This window comes from Macaca nemestrina, chromosome 9, assembly GCF_043159975.1.
Source record: "Macaca nemestrina isolate mMacNem1 chromosome 9, mMacNem.hap1, whole genome shotgun sequence".
Lineage (NCBI taxonomy): Eukaryota > Metazoa > Chordata > Mammalia > Primates > Cercopithecidae > Macaca > Macaca nemestrina.
Genome location: NC_092133.1, coordinates 30,050,392 through 30,071,968, shown reverse-complemented (window position 1 = coordinate 30,071,968; position 21,577 = coordinate 30,050,392). Strand labels below are relative to the sequence as shown.

Below are 21,577 nucleotides of genomic sequence, written 5' to 3'. Positions count from 1 at the left end.
TTCAGCAGCTCGCTCCCTGCCTCTTGCTGCCTGAGCACCACTGGTATTCCCTCCATTGTCCCCAATGAGCCCTGGCATCCATCTTGGTAATATTGCACTTTTCCTGTCTCTCAGATTGTTTCCATTTTTGATTGAGAATGCAAGGTATTTGGAGGGGGTAGGGGAAGTGAGTAACCTTAAAGAAATAATATATTAGTTAAATACAATAACAGGAAAAATAGGGGTTATTTTTATCTTTTTCCCCCTGAAAACAAAAACTACCAAACCAAGGTCTAAACTTAAATAGTCCTATACCTATTCTGCAAACACTAGTAATAGGAAAATAATGCCTGACTGAAATTCCCTTGTCTTTTTTCCTTAGATGATAAAAGTAGTAACATGCCTTGCTGGGGAAAGCAATGGATATAAATGCCTGTAAAATATGCTGCTCTAACATCTGAAAGTGATTACAATGATTCTATATAATGCCTTCGTCAAGATGGAAAATCAAGGAGGAAGAAAGAGAAACCTTTGGGGCCAGGCTGGGGGTAGACGGGGCTGAGGCCTGGCAAGACAGCCGGTCTACAGCCACTGGATGTAGGGGAAACCCACAGGGCGTGGGGCACACCTGCTGCTCAGGGTTGCCCCTTTCCAGCTCTCTCTCACTGCCCCCAAAGTCCCATGGCCTGGTGAGAATAGTGAGGAGGAGAGAGGCAACACAGCCAGGCCTGCTGTCACAAAGAGGGATGAGGTGGGAGGAGATGACGTTTTTCCCCCCCTGAAAAACAAGAAAAAGGTCTTGAAATGGAAAGGAAAACAAAGCACCAAATGCTGCATCTTCGGGCATTATATGAACCTCAATAATGACCTCAGAAGGGCTCATTATGGTTAAAGTTGCAGTATACAGCAATACAGTGTCATTTCACATTTTCAATCGCAACTCATGGGAAACTAGGTTTGGACACTGCGGAGATTTTGTTTTTCTTTTTCCTTTTTTAGTCCGATCTGGTTTTCCTCCACATGGGTCAGAGCCCTAGGCCCCCTCCCTCCTCTGCCTGCTGCTGGCAGTATCCTTCAGCATCACAAAGCAGCTCAGTAGCTCTAGGGAAAGGCCCTCTTGCCCTGGCTAGGGCTAGGAGTCCAGGGGCACAAGGCCTGGTATCCCCTGGCCATGTCTGAGAAGGACTGGCATGCACCCTTCTTGCTTCAAGTATTAATATTCTCTTTGGGTTTGCAGCGTTTTTGCTGTGAGTTAGGGGGTGAGGGGGCGAGGTGCGAAGACTGGGGCATGGCAATCCCTGTTCACTGCCCAAATCTACATGCTGTCACCAGGTGGCAGCATTCCCCACTTTTCCTGGATGCCTGAGCAACTCCCAGCCATCCTTGGGGCTGGATGTCACAATGTAAACATGACCACACAATAAACTATAATGGCGGTGAAGAGGAGCACGGAATTAATGTAGTGGGGAGATCTGCCATTAACTAGCTGTGGGATTTTGGAAAAGTCATTTCTTGTCCTTGGGCCGCAGTAACAGGAAGGGATGGGATAGAGTGACCTCTGAGGTCTCTCTCAGTTCTGAATTTTAATGACTATCACTTACAGCACTGGGGATCAAGGAGAGGAGGTCCTTGGGGGAGCTGGGAGGATGTGGGGGGCAGTGGTGGGGAAGGGCAGGAAAGGCAGGCTTTGGGGAGCACTGTGGTCCAGTCCAACTGAGATGCTCTGTGCTCGGCAGACACGCTCTGCACTCCCTCCTGGCCTGGCTGGCGCACTAGTGACTGAACTGGCTCAGTGCAGACATCTGAGGAGCGAGGCTGCAGGGCCCTCCCCCTGGAAGATAGCTACATTGAAGGTTCTTTACCTGACAGTCACTCTACTTTTAAATTTTATTTTAAATAGTCATAAATTACTTTTTTTCTCTTAATAAATATGTGCTGTTTAAAAATGAGAAAAGTATATACTGCATCTTTAAGTAATGCACTTTGCTCTCTGGGTTTTTTCCATTCTACCTTATTTAAAGTGCATTAATTAAAAAATAATGAACCACTTCTTTATCATTATTGTTCAAATAAGTACAAATAATATTAATATGAAGACACTAAACACTACCATTAGTACTGCAATCTAGCAGATTAACTCAACATCCTGCTCTATTTAATACTGTCCAGCAGAAGAAAATAACTAATTTCAATTTTAAACAAACTCACAAAACAAAAGGAAACAAAACAGTCTCACCACAGGCCTTCAACAAAGAACACGAGCCATTTGCTCTAGCTGCCAGGTATCAGTGTATGGCGAAGGACAGGGGCTCGGGGTTGCCCAGGCAAGGCCTCTGGGATGGGGTGTGGTAGGGTAGGGGTGGGGGTGGGTTTTGAAGGCACTGAGACGCTGGGTCCCATGCTGCCCTGCCTGGGTGGGGAGTAGGGTGAGGGAGGGCCTTTCCTCCTCTATAGAAAACACGAACCCCCAGTCCAGGGACCCTGGCAGCTGAATCGGTGGCTGTGAGGCCCGATCTGTCCAAAATCAAAGGCACGTGTGGAAATCCACTCCCAGCGAAGGGGGAGTCCTTGGGGGAAGCCGGCTAGGCTTCTGGAGGGTCCCCTCTGAAATGTCAACAATTGAAAAACACAACCCAAAGGTGACAGAGGACCTGCAGGGAACTTTATTCTCTTACTTCTGTCTTCACTGGGGCACTGCCCCTCGGGAAGACCAGGTTGGCTCCTGGCACAGGGATCCTCCATGTTCTTGGGCACCTGTGGCATTGCCAGCAGGCCAGAGGGGGTGGCTGGCGGTGCTGGCTCCAGTCTGACCCAAGGGGCCAGCCGGGTCCCCTCTGCCCATAGTGGGGGCAATGGCTGCTTCTCCACGCTTCATACGTAAGGCTTCCAGCCCTGCCCAGCTGGGGAACACATGCAGAATGGCGGTCACCCAGCAGACTGGGAGCTGCCTTCTCTCCAAAAGTCTGACTCCTGAACACCCTCCTCCTTCCTGGGGAGGGTTTTTGCCCCTCTGAGGTTGTGCAGGAACCAGAAGAACAGTTTCTCTGCTTCATCATGTCTGCAACCTGGGGCTTGCCTAGCCCCCAATTTTTCTGGCAGGCGCCAAGCTCCAGCACAGTCCACACAGTGGAAACCAAATGAAACAACTTTGGCTTGTGGAGGGGGAAGAATGTGAAACAAAAACAAAAGCAAAATCACCCGCCCACAAGATACAACAAAAACCCCATCCACTACCCATCCCCTTCCCGTGTGAGGCCGACCACCCAGGCCCCCAAACAACCCCTAAAATAAGACGCAAACCAAAGGCCTGACATATAAGCCCCAAATCAACAAACCTCTCCCGAAACATGCAAAGGAACTGCCCGCCCGGAAATACCCAAAATAGTCTGTGCAGATTATGAAGAGACCGGTGGCTTCGCCCACCCTCTGTAAACTCTGGTACTGTGTCCTCCATAGGGTGCCCCGCAGAGAGCGGGCTCTCTTCTCAAGGCCAAGACAGTGACAGCTATGGAAGATGGTCCTTGCTGGCACCTGGGAACTGCTTTTTCTTCAACTAACAGTGACAGTGGCCTGGCCCAGGAGCAGGCTTGAGCTCACAAGACACCCCCAAGCCCCAAAGCCAGTGGTGGCTTCTAATGTACCCACCTGTGGTATGCAGTGGCAATGCCTGGGAAACCAGCACAGTTCACAAATACAGCTTAGGACAATAGCAGGGCTACCTGGAGTGGCACGATGCCAGCAACCAAAACTGGGCCAAGCAGGGGCAAGACACTGGAGGCCCCCATGACCACGTCTTTTCCAGATCTGTAGCAAAGGCACAACTGGGGTCTCCCACATGGCCTGTCCCAAATGGCATGTAATCCATTGGTGAAGTCCCCATGGTGCACAGGGGATCTCAGCTTTCTTGGCCCTGGGTCCCAGGCCTGGGACTCCCTGGTCCATTCCCTTACTTACTCAGTGTGGGCACCCCCATCCTCTACTTTCCAGCTGTGGGATGGCTTGGACGGGGGGCATCTTTGAGGTCACCCATTCTGTAGGGTTGAATGTTGTCCACCCCCCACCCCTCCCGTTTTTTCCTTTCCCTTTTGTTCGTCTCACCGCTCATCCAGTGGGCGGCCAGAGAGGCACACTGAGGCTGCAAGAACCCAGGCCCTCTGCTAGTTCTTTTTCTCAAGGTAGTTGGAAGGCACCCAGCCTTTGAAGGGCTTCACACCATCCAGGATCTGGCAGTACCACCAGCCATTAGGGTTCCTCTCCAGAACCTCCATGGACACTCCCTCCTGGAAGCCTGCTGTCTCCTCATCCCCCTCGTAGTCCGCGATAGAGACATACACGTCTTTGAGGTTATTGTGGATGAACTGAGACTTCTCAATGGGCTTGGGGCGCACGGGGGACACGGGGATGCCGTTGCGCTGGGCGGGCAGCAGGGGTGAGTCTGAACCCTGGCTGGCGGCCCGTTCGGCCAGGCGGCCCTTGGCCTCGGCAGCAGCGGAGCGAGCAGTGCTAAAGGAGGAGTTCCGTCGGACGCCTCGGAGGCCATCGGTGGCCGTGAGTGACTCATTCCTCCGCAGGGCACAGGAGAGGTTGTTGTCCTTGGGTGGTGGGGACACAAACACCGACTGGGGCCTGACCGCCACCTGCCGCACCCCATTCCTCATCTTCACTGCTGGAGTGCCTGAGGTCTTGCCGAAGCCCCCGGGAGGTTTGGAGGGGATGGGGGGCGTGGCCTTCTTGCTCTGGTTGACGGTGTTCAGCGCTTGGACGCGCCTCTCGATCTTCTCCAGGCTGTCCGACTTGCCTTCGTTCTGCCTGCCCTTGGCGGGCACTGCGTCCGGCTCTTTGCCAGAGGGGTCAGGTTGCTCGTTCTCATCCAGCACCAAATAGTGGGAAGGAGCCCAGCCCTCCAGCTCCCCAAACCTCACGTACCACCACCCGCTCTCCTGCTTCTCTAGCACCTGCACCTCCACGCCCGCGGGGAAGCTGATCTCTGAGTCCTGGACCTTCTGGTAGGCACTGCATGTCATGTACGAGGTGGCTGGCCCTTCCCATTCCTTCTTGGTGGGACACGGGGGAGTGGTGGCTGGGAGGGTGATGAGGTCAGATGAGCCTCGCCTAGACCCCTCACCGGGAGCCTCGGAGGCCGTCTGCGGGGGTAGCTCTGAATCCTCACTCTTGGAGCCCTTGAGCCCTCCGCGGAGCTGGCCCGTGGGTCTCAGCTGGCGCCGTAAAGTGCTGATGTCCATCTTCTCTTGGCTCTGTGACTCTGCTCGGTTCAGGAACGGCTTGGGCCGGACCGATGGCTTGGCCCGGGCACAGGAGGTCAGCCCAGCATTCGCATCAGCATCCTTCTTTGCCCTGACCTTGGGAGTGCCGCGGATGCCTGCGTCCGAAGCAGAGCGGGGCTTCAGGTCGCCACTGGTTTTGGACAAGGAAGAGGAGGAGGAGGAAGAGGAGGAGCAGCAAGTGGTGTTGATGGTGATGGATGAGGAAAAGGAGGCTGAGGAGTGGTTCTTCCCCAGTTCTGCCTGGGCATTCTTCTCTGCCTTGAGCTTTAGGAGTGATGATGACTTGGGGGAGCCTGATTTGGGGGAGTTTTTCCTGGCCAGGGACAGCGAGGAGCTGCCTGGGGAGTCACTGTCCCCAGAGGAGCCTCTGGCTGACAGGGTGTCCTCTGCATATGGCCGGAAGCCCTCATTCTCATAGATGGTCTCCTCTTCCAGGGCCACGTCCTCAGAAGACTCACCCACCTTGAAGCGGGCCCGCTGCAGAGAAGAGGCCGGCGAGGGCCGGTGGGGCTGGGCAGGCCGCCTCTCCCCTGAGGCTCTGTCCTCCACGGGCTCCTCGCTCAGCTCGGGCTCTGAGTCAAAGCCGAATGCAGGGATGTCATACTCAGGTTCCTCATACTTGAGCTTCCGTGGGGAGTCCTGGCTCTCACTGGCCCCCGTAGGGCCCTCCTCAGCCTCCTTGGGCTTGCTGGGGGGCGCTGGCGGGGGCACCTTGGGCCGGGTCAGCGTGCTTGTGCGGCGGCTCAGGTTGGGCTTCTTGCGCTTATCGATGTATGATGCGGGGGCCCAGCCCTCCTTCTCACCGATCTGCACGTACCACCAGCCGCCTGAGTTCTTATCAATGACCTGGGGGATGAGTGCAGACAAGCCAGTGATTTGGGAGCATCTGGGACCCTATGACATCCCAAGGTAGGAGTAACATACTTTGGCTCTGGGATAAATTATCTCCATTATACAGATAATAAACCGAGCCACTGAGTAAGTGGCCCAAGACCCAACATAGTAAATAATGCACCAGAATTCAAACCTAGGTCTCTGTCATCTCATGATTGGTGGGTTCCCGCTTGCCAAGTTCCCTCCCTGGTCCTCCACGTCTGTGTTAACAGCCCGGTTGAGCTGGCCCACTCCTCCTCCCCATAAACTGCACTCTTCTCAGTCCCTACCCTGCCAGTACACTAAGGACACGTATGAAGAAAACACTGCCCTTCGCTGCCCCTTCCCTCCTCATACCCTCGATGTTGCTAGGTCCTCCCTTGGAGGTCCTTGAAAGGGTCTCTAGGGTCAGAAGAGAATGGGAAGATGCAGATGAAGTGACCTGGGAGGTACAGGCCTGAGGCCAGAGCCTGTCTGCAGAGCCTCTCCCCAGGGTCCATCCCCTGTGGCTATTTTACTGGAATCCCACTGAAATCCCACTAGCTGAAGAGATTTCTTTGGGTTGAATGGTTTCCTGTAGGAAGGGCAGGGGGCTTTCAGTCATTTCCATGTTAGTATAAACTGGTTTAAGGAGCTTCTTCCTTAACTTTGGAGATCAACCAATGGCCAAAAGTGTGGCTGCTGGTTGTGCTGGGGTCCATTTGGACTGGGGAACATAAAGGGCACATAATTGGGGATTGTGGGACGCTCCTGGAGGAAAAGGTCCTGGGGTGGGGAAGGAGTAGTGTGAAAACACTGGCAACTTGGGAAGAGGGCCAAGGACGGAGGGAAAGGTGGAGAATGCAAAGGTAAGAAGAGACCAGTTCTCTGCATCCCCCACCAAAAGAGAAAGATTTTCTCCTTCTTTGGGTCCTACATTCTGTCCTTCACCGTGCCCCAGCCCTGCACTTACAGTTCAAGCACAGGGGGCTCTTGAGCCTGACAGTTCTGCCACATTGTGCTCTTTACAGACTCCTGGAAATCTCAGCACTGAGAATGATTTTTCTTGAAAATTTAGTTCCAAGTTCCAGGCATGTGATTTAAAACATTCACACTGGAAATGTCACCGCTTTAGAGGCAGAGACTGCGCAATGAATCTGACAGGTTCACTTGTATTAGATGGAGTTAACTCAATTACTACACAAAGCCACTCAGAGAACTGACTGAGTTACAGCTCTTCTCTGCTGCTGGGAATGCCATGCTAAGCCCCAGCCACAAAACAGAGTGGCATGAATGCTGGAAGACAGGCTGCGGGGAGCGTCCCAGGATCTATCACCCCATTTTGCAGAGAGAAATGCTTAAAGTTGGGGGTGGCAGATGGGAGAAGTGACTGCATCAAAGGCCAAGGGTCATGTGGTGTGGACTTGGCCAGAGCCCAGGTCCCCAGTATCTCAGTCTACCTGCCTGGTCCACATCCTCCTAACAACACTTCCTAATGGTGGGTACTGCAGGATACTGGCCCCGAGGCGGTCCTGGGAGAGAAAGCTTGTGGGATGGGCAATGCTGCCTATTCTAGACCCCTTGTAGATGACACTCCCAGTGACATTCTTGTATCCTAGGCTCTGGGAACATTTAAAACAACAAATGGGTTGGATTTTGTTTAATCCACCGTCCTGCAAGCTCATTTGACCACAGAAGCCCTTTGTTTCAAGGCCCCCTGTCACAAGCTCCTGCACATGGTCTGGGAAATGTTGCTGTGAGACAAGCCCTATGAGCTCAGGGTGGAGCGTGAGAGCTGGGATCTAGTCCAGGCCGTGGCACTGGCCAGCGCCAGGCAGATGCTCATCTTTGTGGGGCTCGTTTCTGTACCTTTCCTGCCTGCCCTTCAGGAATCTTACTAGCAAGGCCTAAAATGGGAAATGCAGTAGGTCTTCCACCATGATGAGTAAAACCCTCAGCCTCATGGCCTGAGGCTTACCTCTGCCTTCTGTCCACCTCGAAAGCTGATGCCATCAGAAATGCACGACTGGAATTCAGCAATGGTGTAGTACTCCACCTCAACAGAAGGGGGCTCTGGTGGCTTTGGCAGTTGGAACCCCTAAGGTTAAGGAACACACAGTGGGCAAAACCCGCCCAAATCAGAAGAGTAACATGGCCAAGGGTTGGTCGCCACTCAGTCCCAGGGGGTGCGGATGGCTGTTTACACCAGCTGGACAGCAGCTGGCCTGAGTACGTATCTATCACCGGAGTCTCAGGGTATATATCGCCAGGGGACTGCTCTGATGAGGCTTTCTAATAATACTCAGGATTCATGGGAGACTTGTCTGAGCTATCAAAATGCTCACATTACTATTACTACTATTGTTATTGTCATCATCATCATTATTACTCTGAGACAGGTGTCTTGCTTTGGGACCCAGGCTAGAGTGCAGTGGAGTAATCAGAGCTCACTGCAGCCTGCGTCTCCTGGGCTCAAGTGATCCTCCCACCTCAGCCTCCCCAGTAGCTGGGACTACAGGCGCACACCACCACACCTGGTTAATTTTAATTTTTTTTCTTTTTTTTGGTAGAGATAGGCTCTCTCAGGATCTGGAAGAATTTGATAAAAAAAGAAAAGAAAAGAAAAAAAAAGAAGTAGAGACAGGGTTTTGCAATATTGCTTAGGCTGCTCTCAAACTCCTGGGCTCAAGCAATCCTCCTTGAGGATTACAGGCATAAGCCACTGTGCCCAGCACAAAATGCTCATTATTAATACAGTAATTTCTAATCTTACTTCTCTGGAGGTCAAGTTTTCAGATGCCTCAATAGCTGAATCTCAAAATGAGAACTAAAAAGCAAGAAATCTCCTGTAATCATAGTGCTTTGGGAAGCCCAGGTGGGAGCATTGCTTGAGGCCAGGAGTTTGAGATCAGCCTGGGCAAACAGTGAGACCCCATTTCTACCACACACACACACACACACACACACACACACACAAATTAGGTGGACATGGTGTTATGCACCTGTGGTCGCAGCTACTTGGGGAGGCTGAGGCGGGAAGACAGGGTGAGCCCAGGAGTTCGAGGCTGCAGTGAGCTATGAACAGACCACTGCACTCCAGCCTGAGTGACAGAGTGAGACACTGTCTCAGAAAAAAAAAAAAAAAAAAAACAAAGCAGAGAAATCATTCTAACAAAGCTCTTGCACACTGCCCAGTGGGAGAGGAAGGAAAGCCACTGTTCTGGAGTCTAGGGGCAAGGACTGCAGGTGGGACTTCTGGCAGCACAGGCAAGGCAATGGAGCACAACTGGTCTCTAGTCTGGGGGGGTGTGTAAGGAGGCAGTGCGGTTGGGTGAGCAAAGTCTTTAGCTGGTCATCATGACAAGGCCAGATAGGCAGGTAAGCACTCAATAAAACTCGCAATATTCTGTGGGCAGGGTAGAACTCACTGGAGATCCTCAATGCTTTTCAGACACTGGCACAGCAGCATCTAAGCATGACATTCAAGGACATTTAGAAGCTGGCCTTGGCCCATGGTTTGTGAGCCTCCCCCATTCATTTAACAACTGTTTGTTGTGCGTCTACTGGGTGCCAGACACTGGTCTAAGGCACCGAGCACTCACTAGGAAACTGAATGGACAACCCCTTGCCCTTGTGGATTGTACACTTTTGCTTCAATGGTCTTCTCTCTACTCTGCTAAAATATACTTTGTACACCGCTATTTATGTCCTCCCTCATGCAAAGGGATTCAAATAAAGCAATTGAGAAAAAAAGGTGGGAGGGATGACGGGACGGGAAGAAGCTTGGTGTAGCAGGAAGACCTGGAAAGACCTCAACCTTGGGGCTGGACTCCAATCACAGCAATTTACCAGCTGTGTGGCCCTGGGCAAAGCCCTTGATCTCTCTGAACTTCAGTTCTCTCATCTGTAAAATGGAACTAATGCCAGCATCCTGAAGAGGATCCCTGAAATAACATACATCACTTTGGGCCCAAAGAGGGGCATAGGGAGAGCTCAATAAATAGAAGCTGGAGCTCAGCCCTCCTTCTGAACTTCTCCTCTTCTTCCCAGCCTTCCTCATCCTTCAAGGCTCTGCATGTCCTAACCCCACCAGTTGAAACTGAGCTGGGTCAGAGTGAGTGAGGTGTGGGAGGAAGCTGGTTTTGAGGGATTGAGTGAGAATCTGCCACCTTTCACGGCCCCAGGGCCTGGCTGTGCAGCCGTGCATGTGAGCAGACATAGCCCAGGCTCAGCCCAGAACACATCTCTGGCCAGGTGGGATGCAGCTGGGCCTAACTGGAAACAGCAGTCCTGCCTCAGCAATCCCCGCATTTGGTAAGTGTGGAAGGAATTACCCCATTCTTGCCAAAATCAAGTCTGCCTGAAAATAATTAGCCGTGGCTAGAAGAGATGGTCGGGAGGGAGAATTCAGTGTCTGGGTTTCCTCTGAGAACTCAGGAGGAAAAAGAGAAACTCTACTGGGGTCCACGGCCAGGGCAAGGAAGGTCTCATCTCCAGGGATGAAATCTTTAAAAACCATATTTTTATGGAGGGCCCACTCTTCCATAGACTGGTGCCATCCCCCCTAGCCAGGGCTGATATCACTGACCACAGGAACTCTTGGTGCTGAGCCCAAATGTGACTTCAGAATCCTCCTTAACCCAGTGCACCAGGTAGTACTACCAAGCCGGCAAGAGCTGACATAGGAAATGGAAACCCGTGTGCTAGCCCGCCACATACATCATCTCATTTCATCCTTGCAACAGCCCTAAGAGATGGCTAGTACTATCCCATCTGATAAATAAGGGCACTGAAGCTTGTAGACGGCAAGTGGCTTACCTGCAGTCTCTCTGCCTCTAAGTGTCAGAAGTGGAATCCGAATCCATGCCTGGCACTTGAAGACCCACTCTTTCCACTACATCCCACTGCGCCTACTAACAGTTCTTTGTTCCAGGGCTCTTGGCCTGCCACCAGCATCGCAGGCACCCCAAGCCCTGGCCCCTGATGCCTATCTGCCTGCCCGAGGGTCTGGACACCAGGAAACCCCACCCACATGAGCCAGGGACCCTGGCAGTGTTAACCTCTTGAAGCTAGGGCATGAGCCAGTCCTTGCAACTCACACTCCTCCCTGGAAGACGTTCACTGATCTGCCCTCTGCCCTCCCAGACTCTGTCATCCACCACCTCCACTGGGCATTCCTGACCAAGGAAAGCTGAAAGGCTTCCAGGCTAGTATGGACAGCAGCCCCATTTCCAGCCCCTGGCAATGCCCTGGCTGGACACTTTTGCCGGGCAGTCTAAATGTTTATGTCTGCCAATGCAGTGGCTGGGATGGATTTATTTAGCTTTGGAGTGCAGTGTGTTTCCGATTATAAACTGTCCAGCCAGGCCCCCAGGAAGACTGGGATCTGCAGGCTTCCCTCCCTGCCCCCAGCCCCACAAAACTAGAAGCCCCAGCAGGGCCCTGGAAAACCCCTGGATCAAAAGGCTCTGCAGCAAGATAGCCAATTGATCGAGCGGCTATAAGTGCATCCACAGAAAAGGGAGAAGAAATTCAGTACGCATACCAGGCTGGATTCTCTGCGTGGTGGAGGTCTTGTCCGTAGGTTCGGGGAGCCTAAAGGAAGAGACATGGCTTCAGAAATCCCAGTCAGACGATGGGCAACAGTGCCCATACCTGCCTTCCCTAGGTGAAACTAACTCCTGATCCTTCAAGTTCATGCTTTTGCTCAGCCTTCATGAAGGCTTGACGCTCTAAGTCACTGTGGGCACTGTAGTTGGGCTTCTTCAAGGGGAAACTATAGACCTTTATCTTGGCTGTGCTTCCAGGGGATCTATGAACCCTCTAAAATTATGTGCACTTTTCAAAATGTGCAGCTATATGGGCATTTTTCAGGGTAACGGGTGTATAGATTTATCAGATTTTCAAAGTTAGAAGCAGAGACCATGTCTATTTTTTGCTTACTATTAAATCCATAGAAGCTAGCACAATGCCAGGCAAGAGGAGGTGCCCAATAACTGTTTCCCAGCTGTTCCCTAAAATATTTCAGGCACGAGAGCTAACTTAACCCAGTGGGGCTAAACTAAAGAAATAGCTTTCCTCCAGATTTTAAGAATGGCTGGACACAAACAAAAGCTAGGCTCCTGTAACACAGAAGATTTAAGCCTCAACAAAAGGCATTGTTGGGCCAGAGATGGAGGGTGCCAGACTGCCCAGAGTCTCCTGTAGAAATGAAGGTGATTCTTGAATAATGCCCTGTTGAAACTGCCTGTGCAGAGTGGTAAAGCCTTAGCTCCTAGGTCTTTTAGGTTTCCAGTAACCAGTGGAAAGTCACAGGAAAGGAGCTGCTAAGGCCCAGAAAGACGTTTCTCTACAGACTGTCGCTCTGTAGGGCAGCCCTGCATATAGCACCCACATTCAATAGCCCAGGGAAATGTGTTTTTCTGATTTTTTAAAAAAGTCAACTACACATCATCTATCTTGATTTATAAAGCCTTTACCATAAGGAAAAAAAAGCATTTCTTGCTCTTGGAACGCATGTATCTGCAGAGTGACCATTGCTGGCTCTCCACTAGAGAAGGAGGGAACGCTACCACCTACATCCTCATGTGATCTAGCTTCCGTGGAGCACCTGGGAGCAGTTGAGTCATCATACTCCTCTGTCTTCTCCACTCCTGTGATTAGCATGACACAAGTTGACAGAGTGAGGGTCAAAGGCCAGTCTGTAGCCCAGGAGGAAAACGCCATGGGGGTCCTATGCACCCCCCTGGCTTTCATGCACCCATGCCCATTCTCTAAGGAGCTTTGCAGTGAGGACCTAGAGGTCAGCGAAGTTCTTACTGATCTGGGCCCGCTGAGGGGCAATCCTGGCCACAGCTGGAGAGCCCTGGGCCAGCCTGGAGACAGTCCTGTCAGGAACGCCCACGGCGCTGCCATTGGAGGCATTGCAGAGGATGGGCAGGCTGATCTCCTTCTTGGTGATGGGGGCCTCGTGGCCCTCGCCTTCAGCTGGTGGAGTTTCTTTGTCCCCAGACGCCTTCTTGTTCAGTAGGTTGCTGATCTCCATGATGTTCCCGATGATCTCCACTGGGCCGGCTAGGTTCTTCTTCCGGGTTGGGAGGTCATCCTTGGCCTTCTTCAGGTAGGATGCTGGCGCCCAGCCCTCTTTGCCCAGGTATCTGTGGGGAGGAGCAGATGTGCTATTGTTAGAGCACTCTGACCTCACACGCCACTTCCAGGCCCTAGGATCCATCTGGCCTTGCCCAGTGGAGCCTTCCCTACCATGTTCTGCAAGGCTTGGCAATCCCACTACTCTGGAGAGAAATGACACCGAGGGTAGGTGGAAAAGACACCCAGAACACCAATTCCCATTGCCCCCCCCGCCCCCACCCACCATGCTCCTTTTTCTTTGCCTGATCCCTCTTGGGGTGGGCTCTCACTCTCTGCAGAGTCAGGCAAATGTGGGAGCTTGGGATCAGATTTATCAACTTTTGGGTTGCCCAAAGGAGGATTTCATAATGGCCTGCTACTTCCCAGTCAGTTGAGGATAATTGGAAAGATAAGAAATGAGAAGGTGGGGATGTGGTAAGTAGAGTTAAATGGCCTGTAGGAAGGGGAGGTATTAGAGAGGGAATTGACTCTAGAAGGTGAGAGTCAGGCAGTCTGAGTTCTAGTGTATGGTACCTTGCACAAGTCCCTTCCCTGGAGCTCAGTTTATGTCTCTTCTGCAAGATGCAGGGATAGAGTCGCTGCTAAAAGTGTACCCAGAAGGACAGACACGTTGAGATCACCTAAGATGTCTCCAACATCTTAGTTGGAATGGCTCCTCCATGCCAGATGACTGAATGGGAAAGCTGTGATGCCACTGCAGGGAGAGTAGGTGGATCCTCTATAGACTGTCACAGACCAAGTTCACAAACCAGGCTAAACTTACTGTAGTGGAACAAGGATGCATTGTTCAATAAGTGATTTGGGGCTAGGCGAGGCGGCTCACACCTGTAATTACAGCACTTTGGGAAGCTGAGGCAGGAGGACTGCTTAAGGCCAGCCTGGGCTACATAGCGAGACCTCATCTCTACCAAAAAAAATTTTTTTTTTTAAATTAACTGGGTGTGATGGCGCATACCTGTATTTCCAGGTACTCAGGAGGCTAAGGTGGGAGGATTGCTTGAGCCCAGGAGTTTGAAGCTACAGTGAGCTATGATCATGCCACTGCACTCCACTCTGGGAGATGGAGTGAGACTCTATCTCCAAAAATGTAATAAGTGATTTGGGGAAAACTGATGACCCAGTTAGGAAAAATAAGTAAGACAGACACTGGCTTTATACCATATAGCAGAATAAAAAAATATAAGATTGACATAATGTTGGGGGTTGAGAAAGTCTACGTGGGGCTCCAAAAGCAGAAACCGTAAGTGAAAAGACAAAAGCACATGACTAGATAAAACTAAAACCAAAGCAAAACAAAAACAAAACAAAAGGAAACAAAACCAAAAGCTCATAAACAAAGGCAAAAGGCAAATGATAGGGCTGACTTAATTTCTGGTGATTCGATGACTTCTGAAAACAAGCTTTTCCTTTTTTCCTCGTGGTGTTGAGTTTTCACCCAAACCCATGGGGACTTCACTTCCTGGTCCAGTAGTCGCTGACCAGTGCCCCCAAGTCTGGGTTGCAATGTCCCCGTCTGCTCTCTGGGATACATCTGGCTCTTTGGAATGGCTCCTCCACACCAGATGTCTGAAACTCCCCCCGCCCCGTCTTCCTGATCTGACCTTGTTCTTGGGCACTCTTTAGGTGGGAGAAAAGGAATATGAAAGCTGAAGTTTTGCGAGAAAGCTCAGGTAGGAGGTGGCTTCTTATGTTCATGTCACAGAAACATGCAGGCAGGCTGAGCCCAGCTCGCCTCCCCAGGGATTGGGAGGCAGATGTGAGTTAACACATGGGTGGGAGTCAGGGGCCTGTCTTGGCTCCCTGATGCAATGGGTGCAAACAGAAGCACAGAATTTTAAGAGTGGATGGCAGCAATGAGTAAAAATACCTAATCTTCATGTGAGCCAACAACTACGGCTCAGAAAAGCAAGGGGGTCACACAGTGAGCGCTTAGCAGCATCTGGCCCAGAGCCTGGTGCTCTTGCATCTCAGAGAAAAGACAAAGATGAGCCCATTGGCCCTCACTGACAGTTTTTCTACATCGACACTGTAGAGCTATGGCGAGAGGGGGCTCATGGAGGTGAAGGTCAGGCCTGCTTAGGGCCCCGAGTGCTCCTATTTGTGTTCCTTCAGTGCTATATGGGTAAAATTAGATTCCAGGAGGAGAAATGCGAGGGAATCAGGAGTGGCTGTGTGTGTCTGGGTCCAGCTCTGCTCACATCTGCTTTCCAGCTCTGGAGAATGAAATGACTCCAGCGGGAAGCAAGCTGGAAAGGGCATGATGGAGAGAGTGCAAGTGTGTGTGTGTGTGTGTGTGTGTGTGTGTGTAGGGGTGGGGGGAGAAGAAAGACAGGAAATGAGGATCAACGTAGAGCCTGGAATGTTGGGAAATGGCATATTTAAGGGGGTGTCTGGCAGCCTTTTTAAGGTGGAATCTTTTCAGCTGGGTTTTCTCTGTCTGAGCTCCTGCTGGCTGTAAGACTAGGCCATGGGGACAGGAGCAGACTAGAAGCAGCTCAGAGTGACTCTGTTGGTCATTTTAGAAAACTAAAACATAATAATAAAGCAGCCTTGTAGATAAGCTCCAGGCAAGTGAGCTAGGCCACCAGCCTGCCGGAATGTTTCCTGACTTTCCCATGTCAGACTCATGGCTGCTGGATTATTGGGTTGGCTCTAGTTTCCATTGCTCAGAGAACATAAAAGTCTAGGGGCAGTGGCTTTGGACAACACACGTCCAGATGCACAGTCCCATCCTGCCCAATGGGACAGAAAGGGACATATCAGCCCTCCTGACTGATATGCACTAGGGCTCCAGGGTGGGGTGGGGTGGGGGCAGGGTAGGGGTGGGGGGTGCGGTGCATGCCATGGAGCCGTGTTCCATCAGGTCAGACTAAGGTGCAATCTCCGCATGGCCAGTGACCTCAGTATGGACTAGCCTTTAATGCCATCATGTTGTGCCATGTTCTCAGCAACTGTCCCATGAGTACTCGCATCGCCTGGGGCATATTGGTGCCACTGCACAATCCTGTCCCCTCTGTGGGAGACCACCTAGAATGCATGTCCCGCCCACAGTGGGTCTGGGGGCCCCAGAGCCCATGGATATAGGACTATCCCTGTCAGCTGGGTAACTGGCAGAGAAGAGAGAAGGTGGGCAAAGTCATCACAGTGGAGCCAGTTCCAAGGACACCAAAAGCACTTCCCGAGATCGAGTCTGGAGCATTTCCTGAGAGCAGGGGTCCTGGAAGGGCAGGTCTTGGCTAGGTAATGGTGAGTGAAACCCACAGGATTGTTTGCTTCCAGAAAGTCAGGAAAGACCCCACTTCCCTACCCACACCATTCAATAGGATTCTAGGCTGAGAACTGTGATTAGGCCTGGGAGAGGAAGGGGCAAGAGAAGGAAGAAGCCTCTGATGGCCTGAGCTGAGGCCTGACTTCTGCTCCAGCCCTTGCAACCAGCCCTGCAGATTGGACAGCCAGTCCCCATCCACCAGGGACATGGCTGCAAGAGGCCTGCATCTGCGCCCGCGCCCGCCCCCGCTCCCAGCCCACCTCCCTGAGTGCTGAGCCTGGGCAGCAGAGGTTGCCTGCTGGGACTTCAGCAAGGCCTGCGGACGCCAGTGCTCCAGGCAGCCCTAGCTGTGGAGCAGGCCAGGCAGCCAAGGCCGGACACACAAAACCAAATTCAGATGTGCTGAACTCTCTTGGCAGATACGTGGGAAGGGATTGCACCACAGCCTGCAAGCTGAGCCGGGGCCTCTGTGCCCCGCTGGCTGTGACTCAAGCTCTGCTTTACGCGTCCCAGGAGAAAATTTGCGAGATGAGCACTCTCTGGTTGAGCTGTTCAGCTGTGCAGAGGTGCAGCAGCCCAGCCCTGTGCCGGGGGCACAAAGCTGTCAGTATCTACCTGCCATCAGGTGGCTGCGGCCACTTTGCACTCTGCCCAGGGCCCAGGTGGGCGAGAGGCATCTCGTTCATACATGTAAGGGTTCCCTACCTGATATACCACCAGCCTTCCAGATTCTTCCGGATCACCTCCACTGTGACGCCCTTCTCAAAGCCAATCTCGTCCTTGCTTTGGCTAGTGTAAGGCTGCACGGTGACATACTTCTCCTCTGGGGGTGGGAGCAAGAAAGCAAGATTATTTGAGGTCAGGGTGCAGGTCCTGCTTCCTGTCCCCTCCTCCTGCCCTGGCCTGGCCTTTGTTCAGCTGCTTGCCAAGAAGGTGCACTAGGTCAGCTCTGGCTTCTCCAGGGGAGGGAAGGACCAGGCCCCAGAGGTAGCAGCAGGGAGACCATGGGAGCAGGGGTCACTGCTGCTCCCAGTGTGTGCCAAAGCCAGCCAGGACCCAGGTTGTCAGGCAAGGCCCTGGGAGTGGGGAGTCGGCTCTCCCAGCCTGATAATGGCAGCCAGGCTGCCGGGACCTTGAAGTCCACGGGGCTGCAGAAGCTTGCTGGGCCGAGGGCAGGATTAGGAGAAGCTGGCTCCTCATGAGGTGTCCTTGCATGCCTTGAGGCCCCATGGCATACTGCCTCCCCTCGAAATGTGCCGATTCCATCTGTGTCCCAGACGAACTCTCGTATCCCTGCCCCCAGCTCAACCTCTTGCATCCTTCCTCTGTCTGACCTTCAGACGCTTTAGGGACACCTTGGTGAAGCCTTCCCTGAGCACCCAGTTCATCCATTAACAGCTGCTCATGTCATCTCCCAAGAGGAGTCCATGGAACCCAAGTCTCATGGGAGCAGTTTTATGTGTTTTGTTAAGACAAGGGTTCACGGCCAAATGAGCATGGAAACACCAAGCACAGCACAATCAGGTAGCCCCCTGGGGCCGTTATTGGGCCAGTGCGCCCAACCGGCTTCTGCAGGAGAACATGCTGTGCCAACCACACAGCCGAGGCCCAGCCCCTCTGGAGGGCAGCCTGCTCTATTTTCAAGGATGTCACTTCAGGGTCTTGCCCAAGGTCTTCCCTAGGCACTGGGAAAGAAGTGCCTTGTAGACTCTCAGGAAGGCTTGGGAGGACAGGTGTTGGGAGAATGGGGTACCACGGTGCCTCCCCTGGTTTTTCTCAGCCTCTCTCCTGGCAGGAGACCTGGGTGCCTCCCGTTTGGGTCCTTGATCAGGCTTCCAGGAGGGTGTTTCTTCCATGCCTGCTGGGGTCCAGCTCTCCCTGTCCCAGGAAGCCCCTGATAGGTAGACCCCACAGCTGAGTACTCCCTGGCTCTGCTCCTAGCTGGCTGGCTAGAGTCCCTGCCTCCTGGCTGAGACACTCCGTAGAGGACTGCTCGGGGTGGAACACTCCCCACCTCCTCCTCTGGGGGAACAGGAGCTCAGACAGGAGGAGGAAGTGGCAGTCTGGCCATGCCCTTCCGGAGGGTCACCCTGGGCCAATGTTGTCCTCTCTAGTGTGGGTGCTCCCTAGGGGCTGAGACAGTGCCTGGCAGACAGCGAGAGACTGTTGACTGCATCACGACCAGGCAAGGCTGAGCAAGGGTGCTGATGGGAAGCGCTGTGAGCTCAAAACAGCAGGATGCTGGCGCAGACTACTGGCCTCTGGTCTCTGGGACACCCACCCCTCCTGGCTCCCAGCTGTGACAGCCACCCCCTGGGCTCCTTGGCTGGACACTGACAGGCAGCCTGCCTAGGACTGGTGGCCGTGGGGGTGGGAGGCAGCTGCCACCCCAACCCCCAGTTGTGGGAGGGCCATCTGTCCACTCTCCCCTGGATTATCGGGGTCCTGTCTGCAGCCCTGTGCTGAGCTGAGATAGCAGCTCCCTTTGGGGGTGGTTGTGGCTGCCCTGCTGGGCTGTGAGGACAGAACAGATGGGCCACTAGCCAAATTCAAACGGCTGCCCAAAAGCAGAAGGAGGGTGATGACCCATGGGAGCCGGCAGGATTTTTCAGCACGCCCTTCTCTGCTGCAGAACTTGGTCAGCATCGACTCAGGGAGGGCCTTACTCCTGGAGGCTTTCAGATTCCAACCCAGCCATGCTTCGAACTGCTGCCAAGGCGGCCTGAGAACCCTGCCCAGCCAGATTCTGACTCGGCCCTTTGAGAAGTTCAGGGCCCCACAGTCCAACTCTCTCCGCTCTCCTGCCTGCTCCTGGTTCTGCTCCATTTTCCAGTGAGGCATGGCAAATCCCGGCCCAGCAGCGGCCAGAGGGGCAGCGCCAGGCTTCAGGAATCCAGGATTCTGAGGTTAGGATGAGGCGAGGCCTGGGCTCCACATTTTGCCTTTGTTCAGCTGGGCTATTTTTAAAAGTCTGTGGTTCGAGCAGGAAGCCATCATTAAGGTTTTCCTAGGCAAGGTTGCATTTGCAGGGAAAAATGACAGCCCTTCTCATGGGAAGATCAGAGGCGCCCTGCTCTGCCTCATGGCAGAGAACAGGGTCTAGACCATCACGCGGGCTCAGCCTCCTGGGCCACCAGGGCCCAACCCCAGCCTTCACAGCCTCCTGGGGTGCGTGGAAGACAGAATCCCGTGGGCCATGTAAGCTCAGGCTTTCTCCTGAGCTCTTGTGGGTGGGAGCAGAACCAGGGATATCAGTGCTGGCTGGTAAAGCTGAGCTGCTCCTGAAAAAGGTTCTTGGGGACTCTGGGGCTGCAGCAGCCACAGATGTCCAGGAGTTCATGTGCTGCTGGTGAGAGCTCCTGGATGGGAGGCTCGTCCTGCCCCGGTCACTGCCCAGGTTGCAGGGATGAGAACCCAGAGCCCTCTTCCCTGGCAGGGCGAGGCAGGCAGACCAGGTCTTCCCAGCTCCTTTCCACCCAGTTGGCTCAGATGGCAGAGGCATGGACTTTCCATGTGGACATGGGCCTTGTGGGTCTCAGGCCTTCCAACTCACAGGTGTCCCGAGAGAGAGACTTGCTTGGGCCACAAACCCCATCTGGGGCTGCCAGACAAGAGAAGGCCCTCAGCGGGCAGCAGTGTGATTCAGGGTGGTCAGGGGCTCGGGAAGAGATTTCCCGTTGGAAATGGGGTTGAGGGAAGGGAGGCTGTGAGCTCCAGTGGGATCCTCAGGGCTTCTGGGAAGCACTGGGGCCGTGGGCACTCTGACCACGCCACCAGGAGACGGTGGCAGCCTGCCCTGGGGAGGGCTAGCCAGGCGGTCAGCCGGGTGGGTGAGGGGGACCGGCCTGCTTTGGTTTTGGAGGCAGGGGCTGGATGCCCTGCAGTTTCCAAACCACAGAAGCCTCCTCTTCCCCAACACTTTCCCCTCTGTCAGCAGTCTCCCCGCTCCCCTCCTGCCCCCACGACTTACCCAGCCCCACTGAGAGAGGCCTTTTGGTTCCAAGGGCCTGGCTGGCTGAGGGAATGGGGAGCGGAGGCTGTGGGGAAGCTCCGCTTTTCTCTTGTCTAGCTCCTCCACAACCTGCAGCCTGCTTCCCCCACCAGCTCTGCTGTTTGCAGCAAGCGTCTCCAAGCCAACTCTCTGCAAGTTTTTCTTGGCTGCCTGCTTTAACTTAGCCCATCAGGCTGAGGCTGGGAAATTATGTTGTTTAGGTCTCTTATTTAAGAGAGAGAAAGAGAGAGAGCAAGAGCTGGGGGCTTATATTTGCTTAGGTATGGGTGACCAAGAATTAGGCATTTCATTGCATATTTGTGTCTCCACATATCACTGTATGCCTGTGACCGGGCTATATGTGGTGCAAGGCGTTGCGTGTATGAAGCTGTATGTGTCCTTGTGCGTGTTGCTGTGGAGGTACGTGTGGCGTATGTGTGTATGTTGTGTATATGTGTGTGTGTGATGGTTTTGTGACTGCGTATGATGCATTTGTGATTGTATAAACAGAAGACACATGGCACGGTGTACGCGCGGCTGCATAACTGGAATTGTGTACGTGTACTGTGAGTGGCTGTGTGCCTGGGACTGTGGATATGTGGGTATCGGGGAGGCTGGATGTGACAGGGTGTACAGTCATATCTGTGGCCATGAGGGCTGTGCATGTCTGTGGGGTTGTGGAGATGGTCGTGTTTGGGGCTCAGTGTGCAAGGGTGTTTGGAGCCAAACCTTCATCCCTGCTGCGCATTTCCAGACCTACGTCCCACTCTCTTTTGCCGCCAAGGCTTGAGCTACGTCCTAGCTTTAGCATGGCCTTCACTCTATGTCCGGCCTGTTCTTGCTGTTTCTACAACTTGGCCCCCAGCCCTGTGTCAGCTCACTGGGTCCGGCCCAGGCCCTGCCCTCAGGACAAGCTGGACTCCTCATGGCCAGTGCTCTGTGCCTGACGCTCAGCCAGCCATAGGCTGTAACCACCTTGTCCAGGCTTCCTGCTGCCTTGGGCCTGGGGCAGACACCAAAACATGCTTTTATGGTCATTTAGAACCAAGCTGT

The 21,577-nt window shown here is 53.2% G+C and overlaps 1 protein-coding gene across 11 annotated transcripts in view; it reads right to left on the bottom strand.

Moving 5' to 3' along the window:
* Nucleotides 1-2,335: 2,335 nt before the first annotated feature.
* LOC105478319 (SH3 and PX domains 2A) overlaps nt 2,336-21,577 on the bottom strand; it is a 250,954-nt gene continuing 231,712 nt past the window's right edge. For all 11 annotated transcript variants that reach the window (XM_011735447.2, XM_011735444.2, XM_011735445.2 and 8 more), the window contains 5 exons: nt 17,239-17,356; nt 12,936-13,273; nt 11,662-11,711; nt 8,095-8,214; nt 2,336-6,110 (listed from right to left, as the gene is read on the bottom strand). In XM_011735447.2, coding sequence (XP_011733749.1) covers nt 4,137-6,110; nt 8,095-8,214; nt 11,662-11,711; nt 12,936-13,273; nt 17,239-17,356 — 2,600 coding nt within the window. In that variant the 3' untranslated portion in view covers nt 2,336-4,136. The remainder of the gene's footprint in view (nt 6,111-8,094; nt 8,215-11,661; nt 11,712-12,935; nt 13,274-17,238; nt 17,357-21,577) is intronic.